This window comes from Hemicordylus capensis, chromosome 1 (genome assembly GCF_027244095.1).
Source record: "Hemicordylus capensis ecotype Gifberg chromosome 1, rHemCap1.1.pri, whole genome shotgun sequence".
NCBI lineage: Eukaryota > Metazoa > Chordata > Lepidosauria > Squamata > Cordylidae > Hemicordylus > Hemicordylus capensis.
Window position 1 is genome coordinate 370,524,356 of NC_069657.1, and position 25,714 is coordinate 370,550,069.

The following is a 25,714-nucleotide window of genomic DNA, read 5'->3' on the forward strand; positions in this document are numbered from 1 at the left end:
CACCAGGGGGAGGCTTGGATCCAGAAGCACCCCCAGACTGAATACTTGTTCTTTTTGTGGAAGAGTGACCCCATCCAAAACAGGCAGATCAAATTCATCTCCCAAGTTTTGACCCCACGCAGAGTACCCTGGAGGGAGAAGCTAGGACCGGACTGAGCCACCAGATCATGACCCAGCCATGCAGAGGCCCATTGGGCATGCAAGGTGGCCTCCAAAATGGCTGCTGCCATACAGGGCAGACCCGGAATTTGCCAAAGACTGCCCAGAGTGGGCAATTTTTACCATAACGGGGGCTGGCAGGGGAAAGGGGGAACTCCAGAAACCCCCTGCAGCCTTGGAGAAGCCCCCACAGAGGGGGTGAGTACAACAAAATGTAAACCATGACACCCCTGAACTGAACTGAGGGGGGGAGTTCAAGGGGGTTCAGAACTGAACTGGCCCGGTCTGGTTTGGTCTTGAACTGAACCAGGCCAGCCAGTTTTGTGCACACCCCTAGAAGCTAGGCCACAGGAGAAAGTAGAACAGATAGCTGGGTATTATGAGCGATGTTATTAAGATTGGAAGGTAGTGTGGGAATGAAGCTATGTGTATGAGAGCTGTTCTGCTCTACACATTTTGCAGACTGAGGAGGTAGAATGAGATGAGATAATTCTGAACTGTACCATTTTGAAGTATGATGAGCAGGTCCTATTTTTGAAGGTTGCTGTGAAAGCTCTATGCATGTAGTAAACTAGCACAAGGGGGAATGGGGCTATATTAATTTTCTCTCTCCCTGCTATGCTTGATTACTCCATACAGGGAGATATGTGGCAAGAGGGACTTTCAAAATCTTATGAAATTCATAGTTCAAACTCATTGTTGGCTTTTAAGAAGGCCCTGAAAACTTATTTGTTTGGCCTGGCCTTCCAAAGTTTTTAAATTGTTCTTAAATGTTTTTTAAATGATTTAAAGCTGTTTTTAAATTTGTTTTTATATTGTTTTAAGCTGATTATTTTAAAATGGTTTGTTGTTGTTTTTGGTTGTTGTACACTGCCCAGAGCCTTTGGCTGGACAGAGCAGTGGAGAAATGTAATTAATTAATTAATTAAATTTAATAATTGTACCACCCCATTTTACATGACCAGTTCTGAGAAAGTGAGAAAAGTATGCTAGGGGTGTGCAATTCAGGTATTCGGTGATTCGGTTTGGGACCCGAACCGAATCACCCCTGTTCTGTTTTGTGCCCAAATATGGGCCACCCGAATCACCCTTGATTCGGTTCGGATTCGGATTTAATCTGAATCTGAATCTGAATCGATTTGGGGGGGGAAGGGGGACCAGGGGCAAGATTTTGGGGTGGGGTGGTAGGGCCCAATGGGTGGAGTCTACCACCCCAATTTCAGGGGAATTGGGCAAAGGGCTGATTTTTGGGGAATTTTTGAAGTTTTAGTGACTTTGGGGCAGTTTGGGGGCATAGCATGGGATCTGGGCAAAAGGAGTGGGCTGGGGTGGTAGTGCCTAATGGGTGCAGGCTACCACCCCAATTTCAGGGGGGTTGGGCAAAGGGCTGATTTTTGGGAAATTTCTGAAGTTTTCATGTCTTTGGGGCAGATTGGGGCAGAAAGTGGGGCCTGGGGCAGAATAGTTGGGTGGGGTGGTAGCGCCTAATGGGTGGAGGCTACCACCCCAATTTCAGGGGGATTGGACAAAGGGCTGATTTTTTGAGAATTTTTGAAGTTTTAGTGACTTTGGGGCAGTTTGGGGGCAGAAAGTGGATCTGCCCCAAAAGAGTGAGGTGGGGTGGTAGTGCCTAATGGGTGGAGGCTACCACCCCAATTTCAGGGGGATTGGGCAGAGGGCTGATTTTTGGGGAATATTTGAAGTTTGGGTGTCTTTGGGGCAGATTGGGGGCAGAAAGTGGATCTGCCCCAAAGGAGTGGGGTGGGCTGGTAGATAGTGCCTAATGGGTGGAGGCTACCACCCGTCCCCAATTTCAGAATGATTGGGCAGAGGGGTGAATTTCGGTGAATTTCTGAGGTTTGTCTTCATAAGGTGAAGGGTGCTAAATTGATTACTTCCTCATACTCATAGTAATTGAGAGTGTGAAAAAGTGAAAGTGGGGTCATGAGAGTTGTTTAATTGAAAAAAATCTCATTTGCTATGATAGAATGAGAATTCACACCTCAGAAGTTGGTGTGAATTCTCATTCTATCATAGCAAATGAGATTTTTTTCAATTAAACAACTCTCATGACCCCACTTTCACTTTTTCACACTCTCAATTACTATGAATATGAGGAAGTAATCAATTTAGCACACTTCACCTTATGAAGACAAACCTCAGAAATTCACCAAAATTCACCCCTCTGCCCAATCACTCTGAAATTGGGGACGGGTGGTAGCCTCCACCCATTAGGCACTATCTACCAGCCCACCCCACTCTTTTGGGGCAGATCCACTTTTTGCCCCCAAACTGCCCCAAAGTCACTAAAACTTCAAAAATTCTCAAAAAATCAGCCCTTTGTCCAATCCCCCTGAAATTGGGGTGGTAGCCTCCACCCATTAGGCACTACCACCCCACCCCACTATTCTGCCCCAGGCCCCACTTTCTGCCCCAATCTACCCCAAAGACATGAAAATTTCAGAAATTCCCCAAAAATCAGCCCTCTGCCCAATCCCCCTGAAATTGGGGTGGTAGCCTCCACCCATTAGGCACTACCACCCCACCTCACTCTTTTGGGGCAGATCCACTTTTTGCCCCCAAACTGCCCCAAAGTCACTAAAACTTCAAAAATTCTCAAAAAATCAGCCCTTTGTCCAATCCCCCTGAAATTGGGGTGGTAGCCTCCGCCCATTAGGCACTACCACCCCACCCCACTATTCTGCCCCAGGCCCCACTTTCTGCCCCAATCTGCCCCAAAGACATGAAAATTTCAGAAATTTCCCAAAAATCAGCCCTTTGCCCAATCCCCCTGAAATTGGGGTGGTAGCCTTTAGGCACTACCACCCCAGCCCACTCCTTTTGCCCAGATCCCATGCTATGCCCCCAAACTGCCCCAAAGTCACTAAAACTTCAAAAAATCCCCCCAAATCAACCATGAACCGAATCGCCCGAATTTTTTGGGCCCGAAATTTGGGTGATTTGGCTCGGGCCCAAAAAATATCGGGGGACATCGGGGGTGATTCGGTTCAGCCCCGAAACACCCCAAATTGCTCATTTCGGGCACAGATAGTTCTGTGCCCGAAATTTTTTGCACATCCCTAAAGTATACCAGAATATTCACTTGGCCAAGATTAATGCGATGCCTAGTCTATTTTATTCATTTGTTACATTTATATCCCACTTACATAGCAGCTCAAGGCAGCATACACAGAGTTTTTCCAGGCAGTCCCCCATCCAGGCCACTGTCCGTGAGATGCTTCTTGGAGTCAGGAGGCTTGGCAAGCCCACCCTGTGACCTGTTTATGTTCTGTGTTATTCCAGTCACTTCTGCCTTAGTAGTAAATATAACTCTTTTATGTTTTGATAAATTGGGGGAGAAAAAGATCCCCTGCATCTCTACAGATATAAACTGTCATATTTGACATCTACTAATGGTTGATCGAATATAGCACAGGTGCTTCCCTTTTCATACCAATGTATATTTTCTTTTATAGTTTCTATGGTTTGTTTCTATTCAGGCATGCAGATGTGCCTGAACGTTTTTTTTAAAAAAAATCCTGTAAGAAGAATATGAATAGCAAGACATCCTGTCTAAAAAATACCATCTCTTTAGTCTAGTGGGATTTACAACAAAGAGTCTTGTTGTACCTTAAATACTGACACCTTTATTAAAGGTGCCTCAAGACCTCTGCAACAGACTAACATGGCTACCCCTCTGGAAGTAGGAGTTATGTATGCTTTTAAGCAGGTGCCCCCTCCAAGTACTATGTGCTGCCTGAAGTATTGGAGATGTTTTCTGATGTGATAAATGTGATAAGCCATTGTTTGCTTCTAACAAGTTATTGTTTACACAGATCATAAACCCTTAGGTCGAGAGGTTTATATCTGTACACAAAGTACACAAGTCTATTTTACTATGTGTACATACTGTATGTTTTAACATGTGTACTAAGATGATGCACAGGGCTAAATAATATGTATTTATATAAAGCGCTATGGCGATGCGGGGCACATGCATGCCAATCTGGAGGTGCCTGGCTGCACGGGTGTCGAGCCCAGTCAGAGGCGACGATGCTGCTGCTGCTGCTCCAGGCAGGGGCGGCACTGGAGCTCCGGCTGTAAGCTGCTCTGGACCTGCGAGGAGTGGGGGGAGGAGGAGAGCAGGAGTGGAGGGATCTGGGGCTCAGGTGAAGGTGGGGAGGTCTCTAGGGTGAGGGGGCTGTGGCGGGGGAGCGGGGGGAGCAATACAGTACTAGCGCGCAGATGCTCTGTGTTGGTCAAGCTAGTTTGCTACTATTTGTATAGAATGTTGCTTGTACTTGTTGTGATCAGCCCTTTAGTTCTTCTGCTCTTCATAGATGACCAACAACTACTTTTTAGATATATAACAATTTTATTTTAACAACTAAAGAAATACGTACTTAAGACATCAGGAGCTTCAGAAACCCAACAGCCATCTTGTGGATCCTCACAGACTATACTACTTGGAGTTTCTTCTTCCCAGAGGCCCCCTGGTGGTAGAGTCCCTCCTACAACAGTTAATCTTTTCAGTTCCCACAGTTCTGTACATACACTTCAATTCAGTGTATGCACTGCAAAGATACATGCAAAGATACTGGTTGATACTGAACAAGCAAAGATAGTGGTTGAAAAAAACAATCAGAAGATTATTAGAGCAAGATTGTAAATCAGCCCCAGGGCAGCTGTAACAGTGCCATTTTCCTTTCATGATTACACAGGCATTGGTCTGTCTCTCATGTAAACAGGTCACAGCCATGTAAACAAGTCTACCCATCAAGTGTGAGTATCATATAAGTCTATTTTGTCCCTTATATGCATGCTGGCAATCTGCTGCCAACCATGTCTTCTCAACACGTATATACATGGTAAATTTGTAAACTATACATGTGCACAATCTTTGTTAATTAATTAATTAAATTTACTGTCAGACTCCATAAGTTCTAACCAGTATATAAATGTATATATTTATATAAATTATATGTAAATATAAATCTACATAGTATAGTATGCATATGCTTTTCATACCTGTGAAGGACAAACTTGTATATCAATCTAGAAGCTGCTTAAGTCCCATTTCAATGTGATTTAAAAGTGCAGCTAGGCAATTGAGCTGTTGATAGGATGGCCTTGTTATTTTGTACGTAGAGGATACATTTATAATACAAAATAGCTGATGATTATGTTTTACTCTGACCTATTTTATAAAAGCATAATTCTATCCCTGCTGCTTTTTGGATGAGATTTTAAAATTAATTTTCACTCAAATTTTTTTTTTAGCTATTTGAAATAATTCACGCTTTTAGAGACATATGAATGAACCATGCATTCCATACGCCAATGATATTTTTGTATGCTTAACAGAGGGCTGAATATATCCCATCGTTTTTCTAAGAATTGCAATGTGCATTTCCAGAAAGGATTCCTGATAGGTCTGGAAAGTCAAACATATACCATTCAATTTATTTATTTTATTTTATTATTACATTTATATACTGCCCCATCCAAATGGCTCTGGGCGGTGCACAGCAACAAAAATAAAACCCACAAATCAATGCTTTTAAAAACAATCATTACAGAACAATTTAAAAACAGCACAAAACCATTAACAATTAAAACAGTTTAAAAACCCTGGAAAGCTAGGCCAAACAGATAGGTTTTAAGGGCTTTCCTGAAAGCCAACAATGAACTTAAACTATGGATTTCTGCTGAGAGTGCATTCCACAGCCCAGGAGCAGCTACAGAGAGGGCCTGCCTTTGAGTCATCACCAGACATACCGATGCGGTGGTAACTGGAAACAGACCTCCTCAGATGAACTTAATGTGCGGTGGGGATCATGCAGTAGAAGGCGCTTACTAAGGTAACCCAGACCTAAGATGGATTACCTTAAATAAAACTACATAATTATGGATGTAGGGCACAATGCACATCAGTGCTGCACTATTTGGTATTAGAGAATATAGAATGATGGCACCAACTACAGGGCAGACATTCACAATGTTAGGTTATCAGAGATTTAAATACTGATAGCCAGAAGCCAAAAGAAAGAGTAAATAGTAGAATAAAACAGAGACTGGGAAGGAAGTTCTCATGGATATCTAGACAGTACATTATGACAAAAATTCAAGATTCCCAACTATTTATTTCCCTTGAAATGCTAATGCAGGAGCAGGGAGAGGGGAATTTGCAAGGGAGCTAGGGAGGGGGTGGATGCTTGGCACTTGCTCTGTGTACTTATCTCCCCCTGCAAAAGTCCTCTGGCTTGTTTTAAAGGTTGCTTTCCCCATCTGGTCCCTGAAATCAGTTTCAGAAAATCCTGTGAATTCATTAGAAATGAACAACAGTAATTTCCACTGTTTGTTATTCCTGAACAACAATTATGTCTAAGATAATTTGCAGTGTCAGTTTTCTGGCTCGTGAGAAGTATAGCAGTATTTCTTGAAATGACAAATATTTATATACTGCTTTTCAACAAACGTTACCAAAGCAGTTTACATAGATATAAATAAATAAATAAAATGGCTCCCTGACCCCAAAGGGCTCACAATCTAAAAAATAAACATAAGATAGACCCCAGCAACAGCCACTGGAGGGATGCTGTGCTTGGGATAGTTGCTCTCCCTCTGCGAAATAAAGAGAATCACCACTTTTAAAAGGTGTTTCTTTACTCAATTAGCAGGGGAGTTATCAGCTCAAGATAATAGTTCAAGTTCAAATTTTATTTATGGTCTTAGACCAAAACAGCTCAAGATAATATTTTATCTTTCTTTTGGGTGGGGCAGTGGGATAAATTGGATGTCTGCATGGACCCATTTAAGTATTAATAACAGCAATCAGTGGCAGACATCCAGGCTAAGGATGTGCCAGTGCTATGTACAGGCCCATAGTCAGCCTAAATGTTTAGGGGGCTGCCACAAAAAGAAGGGGGAAAGGTTTTTCCACCTTAGTTGCCCTCCATTACATTACAATATAATAGTTCTAAACTTTACATAAACTTTGGAGCAGGGAGAGAAAGTTTTAGAGGGGTTGGGCCTGCCCTAGAACCCCGCTCCCACGGATCTGGGTACATAAGAATCAGCAGAATTCCTGATGGCTTCCTAATTTACATAGCACCGGTACTCACATGGGGGATATTTTGATGAGGTCCTCTTACCCCAGAAATACTCTGTGCCACATGAAAATATGTTCCTTATGACTCCATGACCCTCTGGGATATATTTTTGCATCCCCTGCACAATTACCGCTGCTAAGTGGAAGCCAGTGCTTCCTTAGACTATATGTTGACCAGTATGTATAGGTGCTCCTGAGGCAAAGCCACATCTCAGAAGGGTGTGTGTGTATTTCTCTATTGCTGCCTTGAAATGGCATCATTCAGCTTGAGACCCACCTCTTCCATGCCCTTTCTCCAATCATATTTCAACAGCTTATTGCATTTGCACACAGCTACAGCTCTGCATTTTGAGAGTGAGCAGTTGCTGGTGTGAACTAACATACACAATAGCCCTGTTCAGGCATTATAAAAGTGGGAACACTACACAGCTACAGCATCCCCAAGAGCATGCCAGCAAGCCCCATCAGCACCATAAAATCCATCCCACTGCTCTCCACAATTACAGTGGTTGCCTGCAGAGTCCAACACTGTACTTTTGGAGAGTGGAGTGTGGGGTTAAAGAGTATATCATTATGCAGGTGGGGCTTACAGGTGCACTTTCACCTGCTGCAGCATACACAATAGTTGATGGATGATGAATGGCTGGACAAGCTTATCTCTACTATATTATCAGAGCATCCCTGGATGGTCTGGCATGACACTAAGCTGCAATTCCACACCTGTAGAGCAGCCCTTGAACCCTATCCTAGACTTGATTCTATCCTAGAGATTCATAGGATTGAACTTTAAGGAATTTGAATCACAATTATTGCCTTTGTTTTGTTTTATATTTGGGAGGCCAAATCAATGCCAATACGGGGACTTGTGGTGATGGCTGCCAAAAAGAAGTTTTATGTAGTTTATAGCTGGGTTGAAGTTTCTCTTAGAAGAACAAGCCACAGAACACTAATCTGTGAATGCTAACGCACTTAAATATACACAGTTTAATATATCTTTCATTTGAGACTGAGCCCAAAGAAAACCAGTTTAGTAGGAGGGATCTTCCCACCATTAGACTGCATTTCTAATTGGATGGAGAGGAAGAAAGTTATAAGTATTTAAAATGAAAGGCAGATGGGCTTTGTGAGCAATAAACGAACATGGAAACACTACAGCATCTGAAATAAATTCTAATTTATTTCTTCTCTTCCATAGTTGATGTTAAAACAAGATTTAGACCTGGAGGAATTGAAGGGGGAAGAGGAATTAAACAGTACAGTGGTTTTCTACATTAAATCAATGTAAGAAGGCCATCTGAATTAATACACAGCTTCAGGCAATAGGATATTTACATCTGTGTTTTCACCATCCAACCATGACACTGTGCAGGACAGGACTGCTGCCTTTTCTGGTGAAAGAAGTCCAGCCTTTGACCGTTTAATATACTGATTAATTTAAATGTACACACTTTAAAAATAATCCATTAACTGGTATTGAAGAACTGGGATTCAGAAGTCTGATTTAAAAGTGTCAACTTTACTCTAGAATAAGCAACAATTTAAGTGAATAACATATAGATAGTGACGTATATATTTTCTGTATTTTACTATAGTGGTGAATTGGTGGTATTTTCCTCCCTTATGAAACAAAATTTGAAAAGGCCACACATTTTGCTCAAATATACTCCAGAATTGTTAATGAAACTGCTCTTGGGGTATCGACAAACCACCCCAGACTAACTTTTGGGCTTGTGTGGGGAATCAGCAGCTCAGGAGTGAGCAGTTCATTACATAATAAATTTATGCAAGGCTTTGGTCTTGGAAATGACTGACAGAGAATTGAAGTCAAATGTAGTCAAGTTTATTTCAGGTTTAGGGGTACATAAACGAAATCTTGATTAGCAAGCAACATAATAATAACTAGCAAAACCAACTAGGTTAATAATTTAAAAAATACTAGATTGAAGCTCATGAAGGGGCATTTTAGCTTGGGATATGAATTAAATCCACTCAAGGTTGACCAGAGAAATGGTCTTATAGAACAGCTTTAGACTTTGAAGAGAGCAGGGATAGAGGGGAACAAGAGGTTTCAGAGCAGATATTAGTATGCCTAATTCCTTCCAATGGTGTGTTTGAACACTTGTTGCTCGGTTGATACCGAGGGACCTCTCTCTCCAGGAACAAGCAGGGAAGCGGGATGCAAAAGCGGGGACCTTCATGCCGCTTGCGGGTCAGGAAGCCAGAAAAAGTCCAAAGGAGGCCTGATCTCAGGGGACCAGTTTCTTAATGCAGCCAAGCATGCTGCACAGATTGGGTATGAATGCAAGGTTGATCTGGAGGTGAAAAGTGGGATGAGCATGAGAGCCAAGGCTCAGCAGGATGGTATAGGTGGTGCTCAGATGCATGCACACAAAATGGGTGAATCCACAGAAGAGACAATGCTTGGCGGTATCAAGTACAGAAATAGGCAACATCTTGCTTGGAGGCCAAATGTTGACCACACCTTTATGCTAAAAAGGATGATATCCATGATAGACAAAAGAATAAATTTTGTTCTGTTCAGACTTCGGTGGGCATGCTCTAACAGCACAATGAGGCAAATCAGTTCAAGAAACCTGTGTGGGAAGGAGTGAATGGGTGCGTTAGTGCTTTTTCATGGCCAGGAAGGACCTTGATGGGTGCTTGGAATGTGTTAACAAGCACACCTCCCAAGCCTCAAACCAACCATTAATGCTTCTTGTTAGAGAGATGAGCCTGCTACCTCTTATCGGTTCTTCCTGTGATAAGCTGGGAGGCTACTCTGATGTGTCGACAGAGGGGAGTACTTGGCTATTCCTGCTTGAGGAATAACTCTTAATTAACTCATGTCTGCTTTAGCATCCTCACCTGATCTTAAACAGAGAGGAGAGCATTGGGGCTAGCTCCCCCTTTCAGGCACATGTTAGGCTTGACCTGGGGTTACCTTCCCTGTGCTACCTGCCAAGCAACTTATCCTCGGGAGTCGGCCCATGCAACCATATGGTGAGCCTATGATCCTGTGAGTTCAGAGAGTCAAAAATGGAAACTACAAGAGTGTACCTCCAAATCAGGTTTGGGGTACTGCAGGGAGTCCCCAAGCAGGCTATCTTCATCACAAAACTGTGTTTTTCATCACTGTAGGAGATGAATAGTAGGAGAAAGCATATGAAAGAGTACTTGAGTAATCTGAATGAAATAATATAAGTAAGGCCTTATATAATTCATCATATCAACTGCCCTGAGCCATTTTTGGAAGGGTGGTATATAAATTAATTAATTAATTAATTAATTAAATAATAAATATTGTCCTGAGGGTATATTGGCTAGAAAAATATTACTACCTATAGTATTGAAGAATGCATAAAGAACTGAAAGAATCCTGCAATTCAGAAGAATTATAGAGTTTTCTGGTAAGAAAGGGAAGAAGTAAGACTTGGCAGAACATAATCTATTAGCTTGACCTCCATAACTATAAAGACACTGTAACGAATATTAAAACAACTAATCTGTAAGCATCAAAGGAAAATTGAATAGTAACTGGAAGCTAGCATGGGTTTTACAAAGAACAAGTTATAGCAGGCTAACTTTGCTTCCTTCTATTATTATTATTTATTAACACAGTCAGACAGGTGTTATTGACTGGTTTGTTTTATCCAGACATCGAGTCCTTCATAAGGACCTGGGATGGCTGAATTTTATTGTCAGTGTTGTTGCTGTTGTTATAGATATTGTCGCAGAATATAGGCTGTTCCCAGTAAAGCTGCTTTTTGTAATTGGCTGATGGTGATTTCTGTGGCCCCTATGGTGGTGAGGTGCTCTTCAAGGTCTTTGGGAACTGCACCCAGGGCGCCAATTACCACTGGGATTATTTTGGTCTTTTTCTGCCACAGCCTTTCAATTTCAATTTGTAGATCTTTGTATTTGGTGATTTTTTCTATTTCTTTTTCTTCTATTCTGCTATCCCATGGTATTGCTATGTTGATTATTTTGACTTGTTTTTCTTTCTTCTCAACTACAGTTATATCTGGCGTATTGTGTGGCAGATGTTTGTCTGTTTGTAGTCGAAAGTCCCATAATATTTTTACATCTTCATTTTCTACAATTTTTTCAATTTTGTGGTCCCACCAATTCTTGGCTACAGGTAGCTTGTATTTTTTGCAGATGTTCCAGTGTTTCATCCCTGCTACCTTATCATGCCTTTGTTTATAGTCAGTCTGTGCGATCTTTTTACAACAGCTGATTAGGTGGTCCACAGTTTCATCTGCTTCTTTACAAAGGCGGCACTTACTGTTTGTGGTTGACTTTTCTACTTTTGCTCTTATTGCTTATTTCTCCATTTTTCTCCTCAGTTCTTGACTTGTTCTTTCTTGTAGGCCTGCTTTGTTTCATTGGTGTTGAATAGTTTCTCGTTCTTGACCATTTGAAGTGCATCTTCTTCACTGTCCCTTATATATTCTTCAAGGCCTCTTTTCTCTTCCTCTACTGTTTGATGGACTTGCAGCATTCCTCTTCCACCTGAACTGCGAGGGAGGTATAGCCTATCTACATCACTGCGCGGGTGCAGAGCATGATTGATGGTCATTATTTTCCTGGTCTTAGGATCTAGCGTCTCTAGCTCTGCCTGGGTCCAGTCTATTATTCCTGCAGTGTATCTAATAAGAGGTATAGCACAGGTGTTTATGGCTTGCATGGTTTTCCCACCATTGAGTTTGGACTTTAGGATTTTTCTAACTCTCCCGATGTATTCACTTCCAATTTTTCTTTTAACTTCAGTGTGTGCGATGTTATCAGCCTGGAGAATGCCCAAGTATTTGTAAGGTTCTTTCTCTTCCAGGTTCTTGATCTTGCTTCCATTGGGCAGTTCTATTCCTTCTGTTTTTCTTATTTTCCCTCTGTTCATGATTAATGCAGCACACTTGTCTAGTCCAAACTCCATTGCTATATCGCTACTGAATATACAGACAGTGTTTAGCAGTGATTCAGTTTCTGACTGGGTCTTTCCATACAACTTCAGATCGTCCATGTACAGCAGATGGTTGATTTGACTTGATGTTTTAGATGTTTGGTATCCGAGGCCTGTTTTGTTTAGTATTTGTGAAAGTGGGGTGATTACATGGCGATTACAAACAACAGAGGGGATAGTGAGTCCCCTTGGAAAATGCCTCTTCTAATGCTAACCTGTCCAAGTGTCTCGCCATTGATTGTTAAATGTGTACTCCGCATGCTCATTCCTTTTTTTAAAATAAATATCTGAATGTTTTTGCTGACACCAGTTGTTTCTAAACATTTTAGTATCCATGTGTGAGGCAATGAATCAAAGGCTTTCTTGTAGTCAATCCAGGCAACGCTTAGATTGGTTATAATTATTTCTTGTTTACACAGTCAGACAGGTGTTATTGACTGGTTTGTTTTATCCAGACATCGAGTCCTTCATAAGGACCTGGGATGGCTGAATTTTATTGTCAATTGTTATAGATATTGTCGCGGAATAGAGGCTGTTCCCAGTAAAGCTGCTTTTTGTAACTGGCTGATGATGATTTCTGTGGCCCCTATGGTGTTGAGGTGCTCTTCAAGATCTTTTGGAACTGCACCCATGGCACCAATTACCACTGGGATTATTTGGGTCTTTTTCTGCCACAGCCTTTCATTTCAATTTGTAGATCTTTGTATTTGGTGATTTTTTCTATTTCTTTTTCTTCTATTCTGCTATCCCCTGGTATTGCTATGTCAATTATTTTAACTTGTTTTTCTTTCTTCTCGACTACAGTTATATCTGGTGTATTGTGTGGCAGATGTTTGTCTATTTGTAGTCGGAAGTCCCATAATATTTTTACATCTTCATTTTCTTCAACTTTTTCAATGTTATGGTCCCACCAATTTTTGGCTACAGGTAACTTGTATTTTTTGCAGATGTTCCAGTGTTCCATCCCTGCTACTTAGTCATGCCTTTGTTTGTAGTCAGTCTGTGCAGTCTTTTTACAACAGCTGATTAGGTGGTCCACAGTTTCATCTGCTTCTTTACAAAGGCAGCACTTGCTGTTTGTGGTTGATTTTTCGACTTTTGCTCTTATTGCATTTGTTCTTAGTGCCTGTTCTTGTGCAGCCAGTATTAAACCCTCTGTTTCTTTCTTCAAGTTGCCATTCTTAAGCCATTGCCAGGTATTGGTGATGTCTGATTTTCCACTTATATTGTGCAAATATTGACCATGCAGTGCCTTGTTTTTCCATTTTTCTGCTTGGTTCTTGACTTGTTCTTTCTTGTAGGCCTGCTTTGTTTCATTGGTGTTTAAAAGTTTCTCATTACTGACCATTTGAAGTGCATCTTCTTCAGTGTCCTTGATATATAATTCAAGGCCTATTTTCCACTGATCTTATATCCGAGCTCTTGTGTTGTTATTGTTGCTGCACTGTACATTAGTTGGTTTGTTTCTTGCAAATTATTGGTTGTTATTTCTGCAAGTGCAGCATTGACATTTTTTAATACCTGAGCAAGTTGTTTTTTGGCAATTGTTTTTAGAGCTGGAAGTCGAACCCTGGTGGTTGCTTAGTTCATGTGCTCAGTTATTTTTTGCTTTAGTTCTTGTTGATTTTCTGTTAAATGGCATTTGGGTTTTTGAGGTGAAGGCAAAGGGGAGGTTGCCTGGTTTTGATTTTGAAACAGTTCAGCAATGGTGGTATCCTCTATTTCCAACACCTCCTCCACCTGCGCCTGAGCAACTGCTTCAGTTGGTGGTAATTCTTCTTCCATATCTTGAGCCTGTGTTGCTCTTTGCAGTTCTTCCAGCTCAACTCCTGTGAATACTTTATTTCTTATTATGAACCTTCTCTGGTCTGCTAGCCTTTGTTCTGTTATTTCTGTATCTGGATGCTTCTTTTTCCAAATTTGGTACATTCTTTTTAAATAACCTCTTCTAGTTGGACTAGATTTGTAATAGCAGATCATTATTTCCTTGTTGGTATTTTTCGTATTTTTTTTTGGTTAAGTGATGTTTCATCCAGTAACTTTGCTGTCTTCAGCCCTGGTTGCTCAACTGAAGATCCTGAGTTCTGTTGCCCACTTGCCACCAGATGTCCAGGAACTATAACACCTGGCACGGTCCTTGTTGCCCTGGGCGACGTCCGATCTGGTATAGATTTATTAAAGTTACGTCTCACCATATTGTTGATGGGAGAGGCACTCTTTGTCTGGCTCCTCTGGTGAGACCTGTCCAGTATGGTTGGACCTCTGGCATAGCTCTCACCTTCCTCAGAGCACGCAAGCCCCACAACCACACCAAGGTAGTGCCTCACTGGGGGATTATTATTATTATTATTATTATTATTATTATTATTATTATTTCCATTTTATATCCCGCTCTTCCTCCAAGGATCCCAGAGCGGTGCACTACATATTTAGGTTTCTCCTCACAACAACCCTGTGAAGTAGATTAGTTTGAGAGAGAAGTCACTGGCCCAGAGTCACCCAGCTAGTCTCATGGCTGAATGGGGATTTGAACTAGGGTCTCCCCGGTCCTAGTCCAGCATTCTAACCACTACACCAAACTGGCTCTGGCTAGTAGGCAAAAAAGGCCATCGGAAATATATAGAATTTATGAATACTAAAACAAATTTCTATAAAGTGGGTATGTAGTTAGTTCAAAAACCTTACGCAACTAGTAATAATTCCTAGTTGAACATTAAACTGGACAGAGGTACATAGTGGAGACCAGTGAAGTCAAAGCTAGGTCTAGTTCCTGTTCAGTATCTTCAAAATCTCCTCCCTCTCTTGCCACAATATTGCTACCCCTTCCCTCACCTTTAATGCATGACATACTTTACTAATGGCCCCTAAGGTTGTAATAATATTCTCACTCCAGTGGATCTATTTTAGCACAAAGGAGAATAACTTGCATACCAGTAAGGTTCCATATGAAGTACATTCCATTTCATTATCTATAAAATAACCAGCAAATATCAGACTGTCTCACAGTTGGTTCTTATTTTAAAGTTTATGCTGGTGGCAGTGACTCATGCTCTCCTTGTTGTTTTTCTTGCACTTAATAGATGACAGTCAGAAAGATGTTTATATTTCAGATGCAGCTTTTACATGAATTTAAGTAGCAAGTTGTACATCGTGATTCCCAGAATAATCCTATACCAGAATTACACACCCACTGAGTAGGATAGGATTGCTACTAAGAGTCAAATCAGATGTAATGCTAAATATGCCATTGGGACTTGTGATTTCCTCCCGTCTAATTAAAATAGGATCAGACCATGTTGCACCAGGAGTGGGCAGGAGTGTCCCTTTCTCCTTGTGCTGTGGTCCCCAAGAAACCCCTCCTCCCCAAACCTCTATGAGCCCTGGAAGGGAGGCTCCCATTGGGCTGGTGCAAGTGCTAGGGTAGTCACCATAGCATTGTGGTACCCTAGGATCAGGCTATTCATAAATGTTTGTTGCAAGGTTGGCTTTATAGATGTGGTTGTGGATTACAGGTGGGCACTTTGAGTATCTGCTTCCAGATTATGTGCTGATGCCTTTGACAGCTTTTAGATAATCCCTGTTGTAAATTTCTTGCTTGAATAGCATCTTTATGCGGTCAGTGACCATCGTTTTGTGGTCCTGAGCTCTAAGAGATCTCTCTGCACATTTCTAGGCATTGTAACATTTAAAAATAAATATCCTACAATTCCAGCACATAATGGGCTTGCATCCTCTGTTGTAGTCATCCTTCTGAACAGAAGAGATAACAAGTTTTTTAAGGGTGTTAAAGGGAAATAATACTTATATTATATTATATTATATTATATTATATTATATTATATTATATCAAGACAAAAAAACATTTTGCATCTTGTAGTGATTCACATGAGTGAACTCATGTGTAAACAAATGGGTCATTCATGAAGCTGGATTACAGACAGTTTCATCAATTATAACTATCTATGAAAAAGCCATCTAACAGGAAGTAGCATTTAAGACCCATCGTCTAGTGGAAAATGTTCACAGGTATGTTCTTTTTAAAAAGAACATATCTTTGTCCTCACAACAACCCTGTGAGGTAGGTTAGGCTGAGAGATACATGACTGACCCGGAGTCACCCAGTGAGTTTCATGGTTGAATGGGGATTCTAACTTGGTTCTTCCCGGTACTAGTCCAACACTCTAACCTCAGCTAAATAGAAATAGAGCAGATATCTTCATAGAAGCAGGTATTTTCATTGCCTCTCCTACCTGTCTGGCCTTGTCCTTCCCACCTCATGTCTGATCATCTACACTTATAAGTGGCAGCGTATGGGAAAGGAAGAGAGTTGACTGTACTGTTTGATTTCAGCTACTGAATGTGACTGTGAGGGAGGTATGCTTATTAGTGGACACTGCTTAGGAGAAGTGGGCAGTTAGGGTTGCACTGTGGTACCAATGCTATTCAGTAGTACAGAAGACTGGTAGAATTCTTTTTTCAGATACACAAATATATTGGCTGACATGATGAGGAAAATTATTCAGTCTCATTGAAACTGAAAGGACAAGTTAGGCATGATCTAACTTGCCCTTTTAATTTCAGTGGGACTACTTTGAGTAATTTTTCTCATCATGTCAGCTCCAGTATTACATTGGGCCCAGTCTGCACAAACAGTTGCTCATATGGTAAAATTGTACACATTCAGTCTGCAGACGGTTGGGTGAAGTGTCTCATATCTGAATGTTCCCCCACCAAAAAATAAAATAAAAATAAATGCACACAGAAAACTAGCATGTCAGTGAGAAAGACATACTAGAACCCTTTCCCTGATATTTAGTTGGGTGTGTGTGAAAGTCATGTGATTCTTCATCTATATTATTAAGTGGTACAGAAACAGATTTAATGTGATCTATTCTTTCTATGGACAACCTATTAGAACCTTGGCTAAGTTCAGCAGAGCTATACCAATGAAAGGTCATACCCCAATATACCAGTTTATTCTACAAGGCACTGCTGCAATTTTTTTTAATGTGTTTGGGCACTTAATAATAAAAAGCTTTGAACAAAAATGTTTCCTTTAAAAAAAAATTGATAAGGGGAAACCTATGTCTGGAGTTGCTACTGTATACATGCATTTCTTCAGGATTATTTTAGTACTGAGTATTCACATATTATATATGTGAATAAAGACTGGGAATCAGTATGTTTAAGCCTGCTTCTGTCATTCTGATGTTGTTCTCAAAGCAACGAATAACGAAGTAGGAATGAGTTTTACTTCCTACCAGACTTGTTAGAAGGTATTGAGCAACAGAAGAAGCAAAGTTCAGGGCAGCTGTTCTTAAACCATGATCATCTGGTCCCTCAGTTGGTACCAGCTAATTTGAGCATTATATTAATCCTGATCTTTATTTTAGCAGCTGCTTGATCAGGTGCTCACAATATGTCATATATGATCTCTCCTAGGCAGTGTGGAAAATCCTCATTTTTAAGAACTAGCTTACAAAGGAAAATGTCAAAGCACATAGTGTCTGTGTTTTTATACAGAGCAGCGATTAGTTTGTAAAAGGCAAGATAACTGGATACAGGCTGTAGTCTATGAGACATGCTTGGCATATTAATATTTATATACACTTTAATAAAAATCATTTATTTTCCATTGGGAAAATAATATTAGATCCCTGATGTGTTATGAGAAATTCAGAGAATGGAGAATTACTAGTCCTCCGGATGACTTTGCAGCATACATAGTTGTTTCTGTATGTATGGTTCATTACTCTTGTGAAGTCCCTTTATGAGGGGGGAAATACATATATAGCTGTTAAAAAGTCTCAACAGATACAGTTAAAAGCAACCAAGGATTTTTGGTTTTGACTCAAAATACCTTTGTGGGAGGAAATGGAAAAAATAGAAAAATGTGGGTGTAAACAAAAAAAAATCCTATTTATCTGGGCATATTTGCATAATAGTCACTTTTCAGAGCGAAATCATAAACACAGACATAAAAGGTTTCACACTATGGTATTTACTGCTAAAATATGTCTGGATTCCGTTTTGTGGGAGGACATTAAACACTGCACGATAAAGAACAGTTGGTTTCACACCCGCCCAGCAGATTCTTCAAGAAAACCAGTATCATTTAAACCCTTTCCAAAGGACCAGTTGCCAATCACTACATACTTTGGGGGCAGCTGTGCCTTGGAAATACAATTCTTATTTTGTAAATCTAATCCAAGATTGGCAAATTTGCATGAGAAGTTAGCTTAGTATACTAATAGTTTAGCCCACTTTAAAGGTGTTTTTTGGTAGAGTATGTTAATGAAAGTTCTATGAAATAGAACTTGATAGTAGCTTTGAAGCAATATGTTATTTTAATGAAATAAAACAAAGTTAAACTTATTTTCAAAGTGATGCAAATAAAATGTGGTTACCTCAGACAGAGACAGAAACTGAAACTGCTGAATCTAGAGAGGGCATTCTTAGTAAGTAAGTAATAGTTTATTACGGTCCATGACCAGTCAAAATACACACAAAGCATAAGTCAACATAACAGAACAAAATCAAAACAATAACTTAGTGGCACCGTATCAAATTATATAAAATCTCAGTTACAGCTAAGTTGTCCCCTTCTCAATTTACAAGCTGCTGCACAAAATCTTGCTATCTGCATTGTGACCTCTGCATGTCGATCCGCCCGGAAATAGGAAATATAATACTCTTCTGATCGACCCAGTCTATTTTTTTTAGAAGTGGTTCAATCCAGGTAGTCCCTGTAGTAAACACAATGTAAAAGAACATGTGCAACTGACTCAATATCACCTCTACCACATGGACATAGCCGGTTCCTAAGTAGGATCCCTTAAATCTACCATCTAAAATGGCAGAGGGCAAGACATTAAACCGTGCTAGTGAGAAGGCTCTCCTCTGATTTAAAGTGGTCAAGTGGGCAACGTATGCAGCAGACTGGGGGTAATTTGAGAAGCCGCCTAGGGTGCTGTTGATGGTAACTAGGCTTAAATCAATTTGCTTTTCCATATCTGCCACAAGTTGATTAATAATCTCTTTGGCAGCATCATGACATAGTGACAATAAATATTGCGTTGAAAAGCCATATCTACCCAGATTGTCATGGAGGCTCTTGCTCCAAGATGAGTGAAACTCATCTTTCAATACCAAGGGGGCAAGGCCCTGGGGGCATTCTTAGATATCAAAGTTCTAAAATATGTGCTCTGCAACATGCTGGAAAAATGGGAAGAATGCAGATATTCCGTCTGATTTACTGTGTTTTCCCAAAAATAAGACAGTGTCTTATATTAATTTTAGGCCCAAAAAATGCACTAGGGCTTATTTTCGGGTATGTCTTATTTTTATTGAAGTTCAAAAAAGTTCTAGTTTGAATAGCTGGCTGCTACCCTTCTACTCAGTGTCCTTTCAGTCCATCAACTGTTACTCAGACATGACACCTCAGTTTGCTGTGTTCTTGACCTTAATCAAAAGTTATTTGTGTTTCCCCGAAAATAAGACAGTGTCTTATATTAATTTTAGGCCCCAAAAATGCACTAGGTCTTATTTTCGGGTAGGTCTTATTTTCGGGTAGGTCTTATTTTCGGGGAAGGGCTTAGATTAGCGGTACATCAGAAATTACTGCTAGGTCTTACTTTCGGGGTAGGTCTTACTTTCGGGGAAACACGGTAATAGAACTGCTTATGTAATAATAGAAACAAAGAAGTTCAGCTACAGCTATATCAGAAAATATCTGAATGGGTCCACTTTGGTCTTCTGATGTTTCAGGCATATTATGAACTTAGATTAGATTCTTGAATTATTATTATAGCTGATTGGAAATACTAGTGATATGCCCACAGCAACCCAAATCAGTTATGATGTAATCAGTAACTAATAATAATAATAATCTTTATTACGGTCGTTGACCAGCACAAGTTGTAAAACAGTAATACTATACAATAAATGCAATATAAAGAAAGTGTTGCAGTATTACGGAGATTAAAATTGATGTAGCATTAAGACTGAGGGGGAGGGAATCTAAAAATACAAAATTTTAAAACATGATATAAAACACAAACAGAATAGATAAAATGCATGTACGCTAAAAAGGACTCAGCCAAACACTTTGTTTCAGTCAAAAAGCAGTATAAAATCAGAACAAATTTAAAAGAGGGGATAATCAGCATTCTATGGGGTCCTGCTCAGCACAGAGTCACTGAAAATGCTAGTAAAATACTAGTGAAATAGATTAAAATAAAAGGGCAGCTTATTCCTGCTTATTGAACAATTACAACTCCAAACACAGCTCAGCTCCCAATCTGGGAGGAGATATACAATTCAGGGGCTCTATAAAGTGTTAGCATTAAATTAGCTACTTTTAAGCTGGCAATACCTATCCCCACATGCCCAGCTACAACTAGCCGAGATATGAGTACAAATTGCTCTGGCATTGTGTCGTTTATTTGTCCATTTTTAGGCTCTTCCGAAAGCGAAGGGCTGCACTGCAAAATTTGGCTACCTGTCTAGTGGAAGAGGAATTACTTCCTTCCAGGAGCCTGGCAGTCATCTGAGGTAGATCGAGACCTGGGAATTTGACTGTCAGAGGGTGAATGAAATCCCGGCGCAGGTCTCTGTAGAGCAGGCATTCCAATAGTACATGGGTAACTGTTTCAACTTGACCGTCGCTGCATGGGCAAAGCCTCTCCCTATAGGGGATCCCTCTATATCGTCCCTCTAAAAGGGCTGAAGGCAAGGCATTACATCTTGCCAAGGTGAAAGCTTTTCTAAGAGGGGGCACCTCCAGGGCAGTAAGATAGGGTGCTGGGGCCAAGCAATACCTAACTGATTCCTGGCACTGAAAATCAGGCACCCTTGCCATGTCTGTCTGTCTCTCAATATCCTCAATTCTCTGTTTGATGGACTTCCTAGCTGTCTCCAAACTTTGTGTGAGCAGGGCGGACTGATCGAGGCCCAAAGAAGTCATCTTTTGGTTCAGTGAACGCTTCCAAGTCGACTGGTATGAGTCCGCTAAGACTAGGCGGCTCAGCCCTATCTCTGAGGAATGGACTCTCAGCCAATAAATCAGCGCCATTTGCCAACATCTGGCCTCAACTCTAACGAGGCCCGCCTCCAGTCTGAGCCTCACATTGGAGGTGCATTTAGGGGTTTGAAATAATGCTCTCAGAAACTTGGACTGCACCACTTCTAAGGGGAACAGATCTGTATAGGGACCCAGTTGGGCACCGTATAATAACTGTGCCAATGGTTTCGCCTGAAAAAGTTTTATGGCCGTGGGGATAAGATGCCCACCCCTGGATCTATAGAACTGCAGAATAGCTCGGGCGCTGTTTTGAGCGGCCTGGGCCACGTGCAAGGCATGGGCTCGTCTTGAACCAGATGAGTGAACAGCTACCCCCAAATATACAAAGTTTTGGACCTGCTCTATCCTTTGTCCATCAATTTTCCAGACCCGTCTCTTGGGTCTCCTAGCAAAGGAGAGCACCTTTGTTTTCTGGTAGTTGATACTCAGCCGTTCAGTCTTACAATATACTGCCAGTGCCCCTAAGGCCCTCCTAAGCCCAACTGGGGTTCTAGCCAAAATGGCCGCATCATCTGCATACAGTAGCACTGAGATACTTCTTCCAGCTAGCTTTGGGGGATGGAATTCACAACTATCTAGCTGGGTCACCATATCATTGATGTATAAATTAAACAGCAGGGGCGAATCAGTAACTAAATATCTGTTTTAAAAAAACCCCAAAACTTTATGAATCAATTTTGAGCCTCAGTTTTTGAAAACTGACAGTTATACATCTGATCAAGCACCTGACCTCACTTGTTACACTAATCTGTATTCCTGATTAGAAGAATATCTCCTTACCTATTCAGTGTCTCATTTTCTGGAACCAGTATATCAATACTATTTGGAAATCCCTCAAAAAACCAAGAATCAGTTCCTAAAGAGCTTTATTTTGTTTCTAGTGGACAAGAGCTTAAGGGAGTCATTGTTATATCTTGACATTACACTTGACCCTGTGTGATATCTTAGTGGATACTCAGTTTTCTATAGCTCAGTGAAACATGCCACAAATATTCTGAACAATATAAATGCTTAATTTACATTTATTTTCTTTCTGTGTACATTCCAGGTAGAGATAGAGAAGCTGGACTATCATCACTACTTGCCACTATTTTTCGATGGTCTATGTGAAATGCAATTTCCGTATGAGTTTTTTGCTCGGCAAGGCATCCATGACATGCTGGAACATGGGGGGAACAAGATCCTCCCTGTCATTCCTCAACTCATTATCCCAATAAAAAGTAAGTGTGTATGTGGGGGAAAGCTAACATTGAAATAATATAGCTTCTGATAAGTTGCTAATTAAGCTATAAAACATGACAGACTTTGTATTTCTAGCAGATGATGGCAAATCTGTGTCAGTTACAGAATAGACCACCAGAAACTTTATGCCTTCAGTCACACAATATATGACCTAGTCCCATAGAATTGGGACTATCTGGCTTGTCTTTTTCATATTACAATGCCACTCTTTGTATTTAGAAAGTTAGATTACTTGCTTTAAAACATTTATTTATACATTTATATCTTACCTTTCTCAAAGCAGCATACATGGTGTCCCCAGGTGGTCTGCTATCCTGGCACTATCCAGACCCAGACTACTTAACTGCAGCAAGGTTATTGCGTCACATGCCTCCAGATCAGGTCCTGGGTCCAATGTTTTCTTTGCCCAAATCTAACTACCATATGAAATTTACTCCTACAGTAAAGATGAAAAAAATAATATTTTAAAACTTCTTTTTCTTTTTCTTTGCTATTTTTAAGCATCTGTGCCATCCTTCTGCTAGCTTCATGTTTTCCCTCATTTGTATTATTTTTCTGCTTGACTTGGATTTGTCATTAATCATTTTTTGTTAACCTGCTTACAGGTTAACCTGTAGTCTTTGGAATGCTTTGAAATTGCACATTTTTGCAGATATGCAAGTAAGCCTTTCATTCTTCCCTGTTTCTTCAGTCCCTTGAGCATATTGTGTTCTCAATATTTGTGAACATTGCTCAACATACATTTTGATCAAAGGAACTTGCCACATATTTTACTAGATAAATGTCCTTTCAAAATCCATTCTGCCTTCTCTAAGATCGTTGCCTCTTACCCTAAGAATAAGTAGTAAACATTCTTACTAGCCCATGCGCCCATCTTTCTAATAAGAAGCTGAAGCTGATGACCATTTGTGTATCTACTTCTTGCTTCCTATCCTTGATCTTCTCTCACCAAGGCTGAATGCAAAATGGTACCCACCCTAGCTTAGCATCATCTTAATGCCTTCTTGAGCTTACTCATAGGGAGCAATAATTTGACTTTGCTACCACCAAGGCTAATCTAGGAAAAGATACATGAAATAAGAGTTATTCCTCATCCTGAAATGAACATTATACCAGTCCACAATAGTTATCAAACAGCTCAATTCTACTGGAAGGTGGTTGAGGGGAGAGATGGCTGAAATCAAAGATAGAATCTTTCTCAGCTGAATATAGTAATGGAGTGAAGAGAAACAAGAAAGGGATAACAATTAACTTGGCGTTTGCAGTTAAAACTTGATAAGATAATTAAACTACACCAAATGTGTTGTAGGCATCATGTAATTGCTTTTCATCATTTTGTGTTTTGTAAGATGCCTCTGTCTATCTGGCCTTTCAAAATGCCTTGTTAAAGTATTTTTAGAACATATGAAAACAGCACAAGAGCAAGGAAGAAAAGCAGGAAAAATATATAGATGGCCTGGAGGGACTGATATATCAAGAAAGGTTAAAATATATAGATTACAGAGTGCAAATGTTAACAGTTTGTAAATGTGCTGTCAAGGGAGGTGGAGATTCTACTTTATCTTAAGTGTTTAAATCAAGATGAGATGCCTTTCTAAAAGAATCTTGATTGATCTGGGAATTTCTTAAAATCCAGCCATCTGTGCCTTTGGGCCTTTCCAGAGGAATGTTATATCACACAGTCAGAGCCAGCTCAAGCTATTTTGCTGCCCTTGATGAAACATCAGTTCTGTTAGCCCTCTCCCCATCTTCTTGTGGGGGCAGTTATTTGCTTCCACACCAAGAAATTCATGAAGCAATAACACCCAAGGGCACTGGTAACTCTGATAACTGCAGTGTCTAACTCTCCAGTCCCAAGGAGCGTGGGCACTAAACTCATGTAGCATAGCAGACAATAGCATCCTCTCCCTATGCCTATTTAGGTGATCACACCCTGACTCAGAGCAGCAGATCAGAGCAATATGGACCATTGTTAGCAATAGCAATAGCACTTACATTTATATACCGCTCTATAGCCGAAGCTCTCTAAGCGGTTTACAATGATTTAGCATATTGCCCCCAACATTCTGGGTACTCATTTTACCGACCTCGGAAGGATGGAAGGCTGAGTCAACCTTGATTGTTCCTCTGTGCCAGCCTCTGAGGGGGTCAGGGTAACCCAGAAACTTTACACACACACACGCCATTAAGCCTTTGAAGCTGGTGCTGCCACCAAAACAGGGAGTAGCCCCAATCTTATCCTTTGTGCTGCTGAGCCTTGAATAATTGATTAACCCTTCCCCGCTTGCTCAAACATGCCAAAGGGTGCTCACTGATGACATCATCCCTCCTTCTATCCTCTGCCAATTCTGAACCTAGAAGTCGTGGCTGAACTGCTGAGACAAAATGGAGTAAGTGAGAAAACCTTCCAATATGGCCAATTTTGGGGAAAGCAAAAAATTTCTACTTGGCCTTCAATAAGATGACCAGCAATGCCCAGGGAGATCATGCTGAATGAGGTGCAGAGCAGGAGACACACTAACAGCTAGTTGAAGCCATGCCCCCTGCTTGATGTCTGTCCTAACCCTACCCACAATCTTGTACACTTTCCAAAGACTGGGTGATTCAAAGCTGCCCCTTCCAGCATGGGGCTGGAGGTGTGGCAGTACGCATTCGCATTCTCATTCTCATTCTCATTCACATTCACATTCATATTCTCTCTCTCTCTCTCTCTCTCTCTCTCTCTCTCTCTCTCTCTCTCTCTCTCTCTCTCATGATGGTCCAGCAGGAGCATGTTAAACTTCCTATTTTTCTGAGTCCCTGGTACTGTATAAACGGGGCATGATCAAGCACCTGGTAAGCCACAGTACACATCTAGTGGCTGAGTCATTGGCTGAGTCACAACTTATGTAGGCCCATTTTACACAGTGTAACAGCATGCTCATTCCATTCATTTTCAGTGTGTTCTATAAACTTCAAGTGCTCACAGTTACAGAGTGTATTACACAACAGTATCTATGTAGAAAGTCTAAGGAAACATAGCTTCATCACAATTTCAGCTAGCACAATACTTAGCTTATTGAGTTTGAAGTGAACCAACTCCATTGCAGAAAGCTGGATTTGAGTCTGAAACATACTTTGAAATATTTCTGCTGTGAAAGAGCAGAAATATAAAATCAGA

At 40.7% G+C, this 25,714-nt stretch overlaps 1 protein-coding gene and 1 long non-coding RNA gene across 6 annotated transcripts in view; one reads left to right on the forward strand and one right to left on the reverse strand.

Moving 5' to 3' along the window:
• PACRG (parkin coregulated) overlaps nucleotides 1-25,714 on the forward strand; it is a 387,264-nt gene that overhangs the window by 160,082 nt on the left and 201,468 nt on the right. For all 5 annotated transcript variants that reach the window (XM_053295419.1, XM_053295394.1, XM_053295403.1 and 2 more), the window contains exon 3: nucleotides 22,361-22,532. In XM_053295419.1, the coding sequence (XP_053151394.1) occupies nucleotides 22,361-22,532 (172 nt within the window). The remainder of the gene's footprint in view (nucleotides 1-22,360; nucleotides 22,533-25,714) is intronic.
• On the reverse strand, nucleotides 18,683-22,978 carry LOC128344746 (uncharacterized). The gene is made up of 2 exons (XR_008316019.1): nucleotides 22,824-22,978; nucleotides 18,683-18,976 (listed from the first exon to the last, which is right to left on the reverse strand). It is a non-coding gene; the product is annotated as an uncharacterized LOC128344746 (long non-coding RNA).